The sequence below is a fragment of the Scyliorhinus torazame genome, chromosome 8, assembly GCF_047496885.1.
Source record: "Scyliorhinus torazame isolate Kashiwa2021f chromosome 8, sScyTor2.1, whole genome shotgun sequence".
NCBI classification, from domain to species: Eukaryota; Metazoa; Chordata; class Chondrichthyes; order Carcharhiniformes; family Scyliorhinidae; genus Scyliorhinus; species Scyliorhinus torazame.
The window spans coordinates 259,223,625-259,237,538 of NC_092714.1; the positions used below are offsets into that span (position 1 = coordinate 259,223,625).

At 51.4% G+C, this 13,914-nt stretch overlaps 1 protein-coding gene across 1 annotated transcript in view; it reads right to left on the bottom strand.

The window, feature by feature from the left end:
- Positions 1-13,914, bottom strand: part of LOC140428570 (PHD finger protein 20-like) — a 75,661-nt gene that overhangs the window by 27,032 nt on the left and 34,715 nt on the right. The window contains 5 exon segments of the mRNA XM_072515193.1: positions 1,629-1,691; positions 2,869-3,060; positions 4,563-4,718; positions 6,664-6,807; positions 8,746-9,067. Coding sequence (XP_072371294.1) covers positions 1,629-1,691; positions 2,869-3,060; positions 4,563-4,718; positions 6,664-6,807; positions 8,746-9,067 — 877 coding nt within the window.

Sequence of the window (13,914 nt, forward strand, 5' to 3'; positions counted from 1 at the left end):
CTACGCCCTCCTCCAGGTCATTTATAAAATTGACAAACAGCAGTGGCCCCAAAACAGATCCTTGTGGTACACCACTAGTAACTGGACTCCAGTCTGAACACTTCCCATCAACCACCACCCTTTGCTTTCGTCCAGTTAGCCAATTTCTGATCCAAACTGCTAAATCGCTCTGAATCCCATGCTTCCGTATTTTCTGCAGTAGCCTACCGTGGGGAACCTTATCAAACGCTTTACCGAAATCCATATACACCACATCAACTGCTTTACCCTCATCCACCTGTTTGGTCACCTTCTCAAAGAACTCAATAAGGTTTGTGAGGCACGCCCTACCCTTCACGAAACCGTGTTGACTATGTCTAAGCGGCGCCTGGCTCACCGGAGGTCAGAGGGAGAGGAGACGAGTGCCAGAGGAACGTCCCCTCACAAGCAGCAATTCGGGCAAAAATAAATACGGAGGGTCGCAGGACGGTGTGTTCTGAAAGCGATTCGCATCCCACCCTATCGTTATCAGGCAATAAAACTAGGGAGCCAGCTGAGAGGGGCGGGGTGCAGGGTGGGGAGGGAAAGAGTGAAAGATCGGTTCCTGCTCTCCGGTTATTAATGGAGCAGTTGGGAGGACAGGTACGTGGCAATGATGACCCATGTGGTTCAATCGCCTGGCGCTCGTGCTCGGCTGACATGTCAAGTATGACTCCACATGTGAATCAAACCCCATGTGTGGAAGCATGTCAGCCTACCTGCGCCCCCCACCCCCCCCCCCCCCCCCCCCACCCACCAAGATGGAATATGCAGCCCCCATTAACGATATGAATGCTTTCACTTCAAAACTCAAACTTTTTGAAAAAGTGTTTGACATGATGTTGCCATCCAGACACAATAGACACAGCTTTCAGCAACGGAGCAGAGAAAACTCCGGGGAAAGGGGCACAGATGGCACGGCATGTCGCCACCCCGGAATTTGTGCGGAACATTCCCCAGCACCTCACCCCCCACGGTTGTGCTACTGCTTTACGGGGGGGTGTTGAAAGAAACGGAGGCAAGAGTGGCAGCTCTTGGGCTACTCTTGAGCAGCACCTACTGGTCAGCTCAAGACAGTACACTGCTTGACCACCTCTGTCCGGGGCACGTTGAACAATGCACAGGGAGAAAGTGGGGGGAAAGAAAATGGAAGTTGTAAAGTTAATCAACCGACAAGACATTGGTTTGGGCCACAAAGGGGAAATCTCCGACCCAAATGCAGTGTCAACCCATGCAACACACAGTGGATTATTCTTACGAACAGTGGACAATCTGTTCCACCACACACGCCTTTTGCCAAATCACAGTGTCACTTTAGATGAAGCAAATTTTGCTCAGCCAGTGTCACAGTATCATCTGCCTGTGATCTGAAGTGAAGTTTTGTAATTTTGGAAAGCACAACATCTAATTCACGGCTAAATCCTTCAGTTTCCGTTTACACCGCCATTTACAAGCATTTTAGCAAACAAAAACGCACACAATTAGACACATATTCACAACACACACACACGCACGCACGCATGCGCAAGCGAGCAAACAAGCAGCAGGGCAGACGGACAGGGATGCTGCAGTAGCGAGCCCTGGTTGGCCTCACTAGAAAGAAAACATACAGGGTTCCCTACTGTATCTGTTTGGGTTCTGGGATCGTGGCACACGCTTCACAACAGGAGCTGCTGAGAAGAGGAAAACAAAACACAATTACTTATGGGTCTTCTGCACTACCAAGAAGTCAACCTTCCTAAAGCTAGGGCTCCCGCCCGAGGATGGCAGGGGGTAGGCTCGGCCGGCACGGTGGCACAGCGGCCAGCACTGCTGCCTCACAGCTCCAGGGACCTTGGTTCAATTCCGGCCTCGGCTGACTGCCTGTGCGGAGTCTGCACATTCTCCCAGTGTCTGGGTGGGTTTCCTCCGGGTGCTCCGGTTTCCTCCCACAGTCCAAAAATTGTGCGGGTCAGCCGTGGTAAATTTGCCCTTTAGTGTCCAAAAGATTAGGTGGGATTACTGGGTTACGGGGACAGGGTGTTGAACTAGGGTGCTCTTTCCAAAGGCCGGTGCAGACTCGATAGGCCGGATGGCCGCCTTCTGCATTGTAAATGCTACGAAATTCTATGATTCTTAACAACGCCCCTTCAAAACAAAAAGAGGGTATAAAGGAACGATCAATTCATCACAAGCCCTTAGCTTCCATTTGCAAAAAAAATAAAAATCCTCTGCAAATATTTACACTCATCACGGTGAAGAGACATTTTATTGCCGAGAAACCGGAGTAGTTTTCCCACCTGTGACGCCAGAGTTTGAATCCAAGTGAGAGAGAATTAAATGGTCTACCACTCGAGCCTCTGAAGGCTCTGAATAAAATCAGCTCAGGATCCAAAACTTGACCTTGGGGTGCGGAGAGGTTACAAGTGGCACAGCACAACACCGTCCATGGTTTTAGTGTTAACCAATGGGTCTCGTGCAGAAACGGTGTGAAATATGCCCCTGCACGGGGGTTTTTTTTTTTTAAAAAGAGTACCCAATTATTTATTTTCCGATTTGCCCCCCCCACCCCCCCATGATGGGCAGGGTGTGATTGGAGCCTGCATCCATTTCAGAGCCCTGGGTGAAGCAAGTAGAAACATATCCCACTCCCCTGCACCTTGATGAACACAAAGATTTTTTTTAACGGAAGGAAAATGCAGCATTCAAACTACCTCGAGATCCAGGTAACTTTTACTAACTCTGGTTCTTTATGGTAACAAATCAACGCGCGGCATTGCAACGCACCAGTGTTTATATCACGCGAACCCGGCGCCTGTTCTATCAGTACGCACCCCACCCATAGGGCAGGAACACCCATCTCCATCTTACCAGCTTCTTTGGGAGGATCCTTTGGCTCGGAGACTGGCATGGGGGGGTCCAGCTTGGCTGCTTCATCGATTTGGTGTTTGGGGCTGGCGGTTCCCTTGGGCGCTGAAGAGCTGGACACGGTGTCGGAGGAACACTTGGCTTTGACAGAGGGGGGCTGCTGTACCTGGGCAGGGATCTCAGAGCTTGATGCTGCTGATGGAATGAAACAGAGTCAGCGCTTCGCAGGCAGCACAGCGCGGTCCGTAAAGCCGGGGGCTCGGGTTGCGCCGTTGGGCAACACTCAAGTCGCCGACAATCTCGGCGCCACCATTTATTACAGTTTTCATCAAACCGAAGCGGAGATTTTAGTTCATCTTTTACACTTGCACTGCCTTCAATCTTGAGCTGATGACTGTATCGGCAGGGTGGCAGGTTGAATGTCCTTTGAAAGGATTTCAGAGAGGCAGAGCCCGAGGAACAGATTACTTGTGAAGGAAGATTCAAACTTAAAAGGGCCAATGCGTCCCAACGTTATGAATTGTACAGCACCAGAGAGAGACCATTCAGTCCATCCTGCTTGTGCTAGCTTGAAAACGCTCTTCCACTCGCCCTTTCCCCATAGAACCTGCAGGTTTTCTCCCTTCAATTGAGGGGAGCGGGACGAGTCGGCCAACACTTTCTAAACGGCCAGCATGGCGCACGATGGGCCAAATGACTTGAACTATTTTCCCCAAAGCAGCACTTGTATATTGTGAGGTGCAGATGCCGGCGTTGGACTGGGGTGGGCACAGTAAGAAGTCTTACAACACCAGGTTAAAGTCCAACAGGTTTTGTTTCGAATCACTAGCTTTCGGAGCACTGAGGAAGGAGCAGCGCTCCGAAAGCTCGGGATTCGAAACAAACCTGTTGGACTTTAACCTGGTGTTGTAAGACTTCTTACTTTGCATATTGTGACATGCGCTAGATAGCTCGTGATGAGCACAATAGGAACCATCACCCACCACATAATAACAGAACGGAGACGGTTAAGAGGAAGTCTGACAGGGATGTTTAAAACCAGGAGACCTTCGACTGATCAAATAGAGAGAAGCCATTTCCAATGGCCATAGGGGAAATAACCAGAAGGCACCGAGTTACGTTGACTGGCATAATTACCAGAGGCAGCACGAGGAGAAATGCGACAAGTCCATGAGACCCAGGAGTAGAAGGAGGCCACTCGGCCCATTGAGTCTGCTGCACCATTCAAGGAGATTGTGGCTAATCCGATATGGCCCTCAGCTCCATTTTCCCGCCTTGTCCTCATAAAATCTCGATTCCCTTACTGATTAAAAACCTTGTCTATCTGGCTTCCTCCGTCAACACCATTCCTCAGCAATTGGACCCTGGAGCTGTGAGGCAGCAGTGCTAACCACTGCGCCATCCGTGCCAATAGAATGAAAGCCTCCCAATTATTTTGTTACAATAAACCCAGCATTATTGATTGAGCAGAAACACTCCGTGTGCCCTGGGTGGATTCATTCTCCAATGTTTCTTCCACCAGGGCAGGGGAAATGGGATAAATATTAGGATCTTTCTGCACCATCTCAATACAGATCAAGAACTCCGGAAAGTGGAGATTGGCAGGACAGGTCACCAGTTGAGTTTCTCTCGCTCTCTCTTTAAACGTTTGCAAGGAAGGAAGGTCTTCCACAGTGAGGAAACAATGAGAACTTCACCTTGCTCAACCTTTTCCTGGTCCTTGGTTCTGCTCGGGGTTTCTGCTCCATTGGTCAGGGACCCAATCAGCGATGAGTTGGTATCACCAGAAGATAGGCGCAAAGAGCGCCTTCTGTTCTGGTTCTGTCCTTGGTCCACCGTGGGCTGCCTCTGGCCTGTACAATCACACAAAGGAAAGCAGAGCTTACACCTTATTATTCAAGCACAGTTTCTCCTCTCCCCCGTTCCTCCGGGGTGGAAGATTATCGAGTATAACGTCACCTCCATCAATATAGTCAATGGCACCAGAAGATTTGATCACTGAGACGACTGGGAAAGAAGGAAAATGACAAAGCCCAGCTGCAGTATATTGTCATTTTAACAACTGATTGCATTTATATAGCACCTTTAACAAAAGAAACAAAATTCAACACTGAGACGCGCAAGGAGATTTCAGGTGGCATGGGGCCTCGATGTGGAGATTAAGGTGGCGTGCTTTAGGGAGCGAATCTCAGAGTTCAACAATGTTGAAACGGGTAGTGGATAAATGCTCAAAGGGAAATACTTTGCTGAACTCTGGAGAAAGAGCACGACAGTGGGATTAACTGGATAGCTCTATCTGGGAGGCATGACGGTCGAAATGGCGTCCTCAGTGCCGTAGGAGTCTAAAAAAGAGATTACCTCAAGTGGAGTGTGGCTCCCAGCTAAGTTGCAGATAGGAGAGATCCCAGAGCTACAACACTGGAACAGCAACATCCACAGCTCTTCCGACATCACCTAATTCCATAGGACATACAGTGCAGGAGGCCATTCGGCCCATCGGGTCTGCGCCGACCCACTTAAGCCCTATCCCCGTAACCCAATAAACCCTCCTAACCTTTTTTGGTCACTAAGGGCAATTTATCATGGCCAATCCACCTAACCTGCACGTCTTTGGACTGTGGGAGGAAACCGGAGCAGCCGGAGGAAACCCACGCACCCACGGGGAGAAAGTGCAGACCCCGCACAGACAGTGATCCAAGCCGGGAATCGAACCTGGGGCCCTGGCGCTGTGAAGCCACAGTGCTAATCACTTGTGCTACCGATAAACCATATTATCAAAACCGGGAATTCACACTCCGGATAAATCAGGACCGGGGGGGGGGGCGCACCGGTGCTGTGGCACCCACTCTGCACCTCCATCTCTGCGACATATTCCACTGAGAAAGGACGGCACGGTGGCGCAGTGGCTAGCACTGCTGCCTCAGGGAGCCGAGGACCCGGGTTCGATCCCAGCCCTGGGTCACTGCCCGTGTGGACAGTCTGCACATTCTCCCCTGCGTGGGTCTCACCCCCCAACAACCCAAAGATGTGCAGGCCAGGTGGGATTGGCCACGCTAAAGCACCCCTTAATTGGGGGGAAAAAATAATAATTGGGTGGTCTAAAATTTTAAAAAATATATATTCCACTGGGAAATTCCTATTCTCCAACCAACTAAATCTCAACTCCACAACGCTCTGGGCCCTACTCCCTTAGGAATCTACACTTTCCTTTCGAGCTCCAAGAGCCAACGCCATGGGAGTTGTCGAATAAGCTGCATTTATATGGCGCCTTCAGTGTACTTAAAGCAGCTCAAGGCGCTTTGCAGGAATGTTGTCACACAAAATCTGACCCTGAATCACAACAGAAGATGGCCAGGATTCTAAAAGCTTGGTCAAAGAGGTAGGTTTTGTAGGAGCTTTATAGCAACCCACTTATATCTAGCTATACAGTGCAGTCGATGTAATAAAACGTACCAAGGCTCAAAAGGAGAGAGGTGGAGGCGTGGAGCGGTTTAAGGAGGGAACCCTAGAGAATTAGGGTCTAGGCAGCTGAAGGCATGGCCACCAATGGCGAAGTGGGATGCCAAGGTGCCCGAACAGGAGGAGCACGTGGATCATTCCAAGTGCTTTGCCGATATTCTATTAAAAAAAAAATACTCCTTATTTTTCTTTCTCCTTTTGGCCGATCATCCAGTTACGGTAAAAGCTACTGGAAAACAGAAAATTCTAGGCCAGCATGTCTCGATTACACTTTTCTTTCTTTGACAGTTTGAGTCACAGAATTCCGTGCCTCTGGGAATGATTCGATAGAACACTAACCCCCCGAGGACTTGCTGTGCCTCGTTTGTTTCGGCTGGAAGGAGACATCCGAGGCAGACTTCCTCTTTCCGGACCCCGAGGCCTCTTGGCGAGGTGGAAGCGGTTTGCAGTCTTGCTGACAGGCAGCCCCCTTCGAATGACTACCTGGGGAAACAGGTGAATGAAACGTAACTTGCAAACGTGAAATCAATCGATCGATCAGAAGCAAAACCTAATTTTCCTTTTAGGCAAATAAGAAGGACGTGCATTTACCGAGTGCCTTTGGCGCCCTCCGGGGGGGCCCCAATAGCTCTTCACGACCCATTAAGTATCTCTTTATCCGCCACAGGATAACCCGCCGCGCGGGGTGGGGGTGTCCGGTAAATGCTGACGTGCAATTCCCTCGATACTCGCTGCCTCTCCACCTCCCCTAAAGTTCTATCTTTTCAACCAAGTTTTTGATCACACCTCCGATTAACCTCTTCTTTGTCTCAGCATCTATTTTTTTCCTTCCACCTTCCTAAGACGTGCCCTGGGTTCTGTTGTTCCTGTTAAAACTGTTCACCACGGCTCCTTCGACCAGCACCTTCCAAACCCGTGTCCCCTGCCACCCAGAAGGACGAGGCCAGCACAAGCACAGGAACACCACCACCTCAAGTTTCCCGCCAGGCCGCGAACCACCCTGACATGGAAATACATTGGCCGTTCCTTCACTGTCGCTGGGTCAAAATCCTGGAACACCCTCCCCAGCTGCACTGTGGGTGTACCTACACCACGTGGTCTGCAGCGGTTCGAGAAAGCACCTTCTCAGGGCAATTAGGGATGGGCAACAAATGACGGCCTACTCAACGACACTCATGTGCCAAGAACGCACACGTAAGTACAAGTTGTTTGTACCCTTGTTGTGTCTCTTTCTCCACCCTCCCGAACCCCACGTGTTACTCCTCTCCTCTTTTATTCAAGTTCCCTTGCCAAAGCAGTGCACTGGCATTGTGTTGACCCTCAATTTACACCTTTCCCTGATGATGCAAGTGAGGTTGGTTGCAAAGAAAGGAACTTTCTTACTAGGGCGGCAAGGCAGCGCAGTGGTCAGCACTGTTGCATCACGGCACTGAGGACCCGGGTTCGATTCCGGCCCCGGGTCACATTCTGTGTGGAGTTTGCACATTCTCCCCATGTCTGCGTGTGTTTCACCCCCACAACCCAAAGATATGCAGGTTAGTGGACTGGCCACGCTAAATTGCCCCTTAATTAGTAAAATAAATAATTGGGAATTTTTTTTTTTTTGAAGGAACTTTCTTACAAAAGCATCCTTCAAGCCCAAGCACACCCCAAAGCCCCTTGCACACCCCAAAGCCCCTTGCACACCCCAAAGCCCCTTGCACACCCCAAAGCCCCTTGCACACCCCAAAGCCCCTTGCAGTCACTGAAATACTTTTTAAAGTGCAGTTACTGTTGTAACACTCAGGGGAAATGGACGTGTGTTGAGCTGTTCTGAGAAGAAGAAGAAGAAATCTTTTATTGTCACAAGTAGGCTTACATTAACACTGCAATTAAGTTACTGCGAATAGCCCCTAGTCGCCACACTCCAGCGCCTGTTCGGGTACACAGAGGGAGAATTCAGAATGTCAAATTCACCTAACAAGCACATGTTTCGGGACTAGTGTGAGGAAACCGGAGCATCCGGAGGAAGCCCACGCAGACACGGGGAGAACGTGCACACTCCGCACAGACAGTGGCCCAGTGGAGAATTGAACCTGGGACCCTGATGCTGTGAAGCAACAGTGCTAACTACTGTGCTACCATTCTGTAATGCGCCTCGCCGTTGAAACGTTTGACTGATTTCCCAGCATTTGACGACCTTGCCCCTTACCCGAGTGAGAAGGTTGCGGGTTTAAATCCTACTAGAGAGACCCGAGCACAAAACGCAGGCGGACACTCTCATGCAGCGCCGAGGGAGTGCTGCGTTGTCGGAGGTGCCCCCACCCCTCCCTTTAGGATGAGACATTAAACTTAAGGCTCCACTGCTTCGCAGTCGGGACTTCAAATTGGCCGCTCGATTCAAATACCCGATAAGCTTGGTACGTACGCGTGGCACCTCACCTGCAAGTCCCACAGTCGGGGGTCTCCCACGTTTCCTTCTCTCCTCGGGTTTGCCTGGCTCGCTGGAGGACGGCGAGCTCTTCTGCGACGGAGTGGCCTCTGGTGAACCCTTGGGTTGCGTGGCCCGTTCCGGGGAGGATTCATGCAAGGGCTTCTGCTCCGCCTCCTGGTGCACTGGCTCCTCCTCTTCCTCCTTTTTCACCACAACCTTGATCTCGCTCACCTGCTCGTCGATGAGGGACGAGGAGGTCCTCTCGCGCAACCTCTCCTTACGCCTGCCAGTGCCGGAACCATTTTCCTTGTTCTTCCCACTTGCGGCATTCTGTAAACAAAATAGTCCTTGGCTAAGAGGCCCTAAGCACAGATATAGGGTACAGCAGAACAGCAGTGACTTGGGAATTAGAACATCTTATTACCGGACAATAAGATTATGATTCAAACTAACGTTTCCAAAACGCCAGCACTGGGACTGCTGCAAGACATCATCTGATAGCTACCCCTTCCGCAGATTTTATTTTTCCATTTTCGTCACTCTTGACCTGGTTCACAGCCCTTTAGCAACGTTTACCATCACGCAGTGTGAAGATAGAATAAGTGACTTCCGGGTGCGGCGATGACCAGCTGAGTCGCACGTTTCGGCAGCTCCCTGTGAAACGGACTTTTGGGCTCTTGATAGGAGCCCCAACGGCAATTTTGACGGCTAAAAACACTGTGCGGTAAACCAGAAGGGAATCCCCCCTGGATACGGATGGAAAAAGGAGGAGAGAGTGGCCAGATTGCAGTGGATCCTTTAGAACAGCGGCAAGGAAGGCAAGCAAAAACCAAGATGGCGTCGGAAGGTGGCAGTTTAACATGGGGCCCTGAACAACAAGAGTTCTTGAAATGCTGTGTGGAAGAGATCAAAAAGGAAATGAAGAAAGAGCTGTTGGCCCCGATACTACAGGCGATCGAAGGGCTAAAGTAGGAACAAAAGACCCAGGAGCGGGAGCTTCGGGTCGTGAAGGCAAAGGCAGCCGAGAATGAGGACGATATACAGGGCCTGGTGGTGAAGACGGAGACGCAGGAGGCACATCAGAAACGATGTGTGGAAAGGTTGGAGGCACTGGAAAACAACGCAAGGAGGAACAACCTGAGGATTCTTGGTCTTCCTGAAGGTGTGGAGGGAGCGGACGTCGGGGCATATGTGAGCACGATGCTGCACTCGTTAATGGGAGCGGAGGCCCCGGCGGGTCCGTTGGAGGTGGAGGGAGCATACCGAGTGATGGCGCGAGGACCGAGAGCAGGAGAAATTCCCAGAGCCATAGTGGTGAGATTCCTCCGTTTTAAGGATAGAGAAATGGTCCTTAGATGGGCGAAGAAAACTCGGAGCAGTAAATGGGAGAACGCGGTGATCCGCGTTTATCAAGACCGGAGTGCGGAGGTGGCAAGAAGGAGGGCGAGCTTTAATCGGGCCAAGGCGGTGCTTCATAAAAAGAAGATAAAATTTGGAATGCTGCAACCGGCAAGACTGTGGGTCACATATCGAGGGAGGCACCACTACTTTGAGACGGCGGATGAAGCGTGGACTTTTATTGTGGAAGAAAAACTGGAATGAGCGGGTTATTAAAAAGAACGTTCAAACAAAGTGGTGGGGCGAATGTGGGGGGCAAAGAGGGGTTTTATGTACTAATCCTGCGATGTGGTAACTTTTCTCTCTCCCACAGGTGGTGATGGGGGGAGGAGGGGAGGTGGAGGAGATGGGGCGTTGGCCATTGGGGGCGGGGCCAAGGGAGAAGCGCGGGCTTGGTTCCCGCGCTATGATAATCATGGCGGGAATAGAGAAGCAGGAAGGAGGGGGCGTCGCACGGTGCGAGCCGAGGTCACGGGGGGAATCCAAGGTCAGCCAGAGTTTGCTGACTTCTGGGAGCAACATGGGGGGAGTAATTACGCTAGCGGGGGATCTAGCGGGGGGGGTGGGGGGGGGGGAATTACTGGGTTGCTGCTGCTGGGGAGAGGGGGGAGCTGGTATGGGAGAGGATGGGCGGGGGGGCACCGCCTGGGGGAGATACAGCTGCGTGGGAACCGGGTGAGGAGCTGGAAAAAGGTGATGGCTAATCGACAGGGGGAGGGGGGGGGGGGGGTAGGAAGCCCCCCAACTCGGCTGATCACATGGAACGTGAGAGGGCTGAACGGGCCGATAAAGAGGGCACGGGTACTCGCACACCTTAAGAAACTTAAGGCAGATGTGGTTATGTTACAGGAAACGCACATGAAACTGATAGACCAGGTTAGGCTACGCAAAGGATGGGTGGGGCAGGTGTTCCATTCGGGGCTAGATGCGAAAAACAGGGGGGTGGCTATATTAGTGGGGAAGCGGGTAATGTTCGAGGCAAAGACTATAGTGGCGGATAACAGGGGCAGATACGTGGTGGTGAGTGGCAAACTACAGGGGGAGACGGTGGTTTTGATAAACGTATATGCCCCGAACTGGGATGATGCCAATTTTATGAGGCGGATGCTAGGACGCATTCCGGACCTAGAGATGGGAAAGCTGATAATGGGGGGAGATTTTAATACGGTGTCGGAACCAGGGCTGGATAGGTCGAAGTCCAGGACTGGAAGGAGGCCGGCAGCAGCCAAGGTACTTAAAGATTTTATGGAGCAGATGGGAGGTGTAGACCCGTGGAGATTTAGCAGACCGAGGAGTAAGGAGTTCTCGTTTTTCTCCTATGTCCATAAAGTCTACTCGCGAATAGACTTTTTTGTGCTGGGTAGGGCATTGATCCCGAAGGTGAGGGGAACGGAATATACGGCTATAGCCATTTCGGATCACGCTCCACACTGGGTGGACTTGGAGGTAGGGGAGGAAACAGGAGGGCGCCCACCCTGGAGAATGGACATGGGACTAATGGCAGATGAGGGGGTGTGTCTAAGGGTGAGGGGGTGCATTGAAAAGTACTTGGAACTCAATGATAATGGGGAGGTCCAGGTGGGAGTGGTCTGGGAGGCATTGAAGGCGGTGGTTAGAGGGGAGCTGATATCAATAAGGGCACATAAAGGGAAGCAGGAGAGTAAGGAACGGGAGCGGTTGCTGCAAGAACTTTTGAGGGTGGACAGACAATATGCGGAAGCACCGGAGGAGGGACTGTACAAGGAAAGGCAAAGGCTACATGTAGAATTTGACTTGCTGACTACAGGCACTGCAGAGGCACAATGGAGGAAGGCACAGGGTGTACAGTACGAATATGGGGAGAAGGCGAGCAGGTTGCTGGCACACCAATTGAGGAAAAGGGGAGCAGCGAGGGAAATAGGGGGAGTGAGGGATGAGGAAGGAGAGATGGAGCGGGGAGCGGAGAGAGTGAATGGAGTGTTCAAGACATTTTATAAAAAATTATATGAAGCTCAACCCCCGGATGGGAGGGAGAGAATGATGGGCTTCTTGGATCGGCTGGAATTTCCCAAGGTGGAAGACCAGGAAAGGGTGGGACTGGGAGCACAGATCGAGGTAGAAGAAGTGGTGAAAGGAATTAGGAGCATGCAGGCGGGAAAGGCCCCGGGACCGGATGGATTCCCAGTCGAATTCTATAGAAAATATGTGGACTTGCTCGCCCCGGTACTGACGAGGACCTTTAATGAGGCAAAGGAAAGGGGACAACTGCCCCCGACTATGTCTGAAGCAACGATATCGCTTCTCTTAAAGAAGGAAAAGGACCCGCTACAATGCGGGTCCTATAGACCTATTTCCCTCCTAAATGTAGATGCCAAGGTCCTGGCCAAGGTAATGGCAATGAGAATAGAGGAATGTGTCCCGGGGGTGGTCCACGAGGACCAAACTGGGTTTGTGAAGGGGAGACAGCTGAACACGAATATACGGAGGTTGTTAGGGGTAATGATGATGGCCCCACCAGAGGGAGAAACGGAGATAGTAGTGGCGATGGATGCCGAGAAAGCATTTGATAGAGTGGAGTGGGATTATTTGTGGGAGGTGTTGAGGAGATTTGGTTTTGGAGAGGGGTATGTTAGATGGGTGCAGCTGTTGTATAGGGCCCCAGTGGCGAGCGTGGTCACGAATGGACGGGGATCTGCATATTTTCGGCTCCATAGAGGGACAAGGCAGGGATGCCCTCTGTCCCCATTATTGTTTGCACTGGCGATTGAGCCCCTGGCGATAGCGTTGAGGGGTTCCAAGAAGTGGAGGGGAGTACTTAGGGGAGGAGAAGAGCACCGGGTATCTTTGTATGCGGACGATTTGCTACTATACGTGGCGGACCCGGCGGAGGGGATGCCAGAAATATTGCGGATACTTGGGGAGTTTGGGGATTTTTCAGGGTATAAATTGAACATGGGGAAAAGTGAGTTGTTTGTGGTGCATCCAGGGGAGCAGAGTAGAGAAATAGAGGACCTACCGTTGAGGAAGGTAACACGGGACTTTCGTTACCTGGGGATCCAGATAGCTAAGAATTGGGGCACATTGCATAGGTTAAATTTAACGCGGTTGGTGGAACAGATGGAGGAGGATTTCAAGAGATGGGATATGGTATCCCTGTCAATGGCAGGGAGGGTGCAGGCGGTTAAGATGGTGGTCCTCCCGAGATTCCTCTTTGTGTTTCAGTGCCTCCCGGTGGTGATCACGAAGGCTTTTTTTAAAAGGATTGAAAAGAGCATCATGGGTTTTGTGTGGGCCGGGAAGACCCCGAGAGTGAGGAAGGGATTCTTACAGCGTCGCAGGGATAGGGGGGGGCTGGCACTACCAAGCCTAAGTGAGTATTATTGGGCCGCTAATATTTCAATGGTGAGTAAGTGGATGGGAGAGGAGGAGGGAGCGGCGTGGAAGAGATTAGAGAGGGCGTCCTGTAGGGGGACTAGCCTACAGGCTATGGTGACAGCCCCATTGCCGTTCTCACCGAGGAACTACACCACAAGCCCGGTGGTGGTGGCTACACTGAAGATTTGGGGACAGTGGAGACGGCATAGGGGAAAGACTGGAGCCTTGGGGGGGTCCCCGATAAGAAACAACCATAGGTTTGCCCCGGGGGGAATGGATGGGGGATATGGAATGTGGCAAAGAGCAGGAATAACGCAACTGAAAGATCTGTTTGTGGATGGGAAGTTCGCGAGTCTGGGAGCGCTGACCGAGAAATATGGGTTGCCCCAAGGGAATGCATTCAGGTATATGCAACTGAGGGCTTT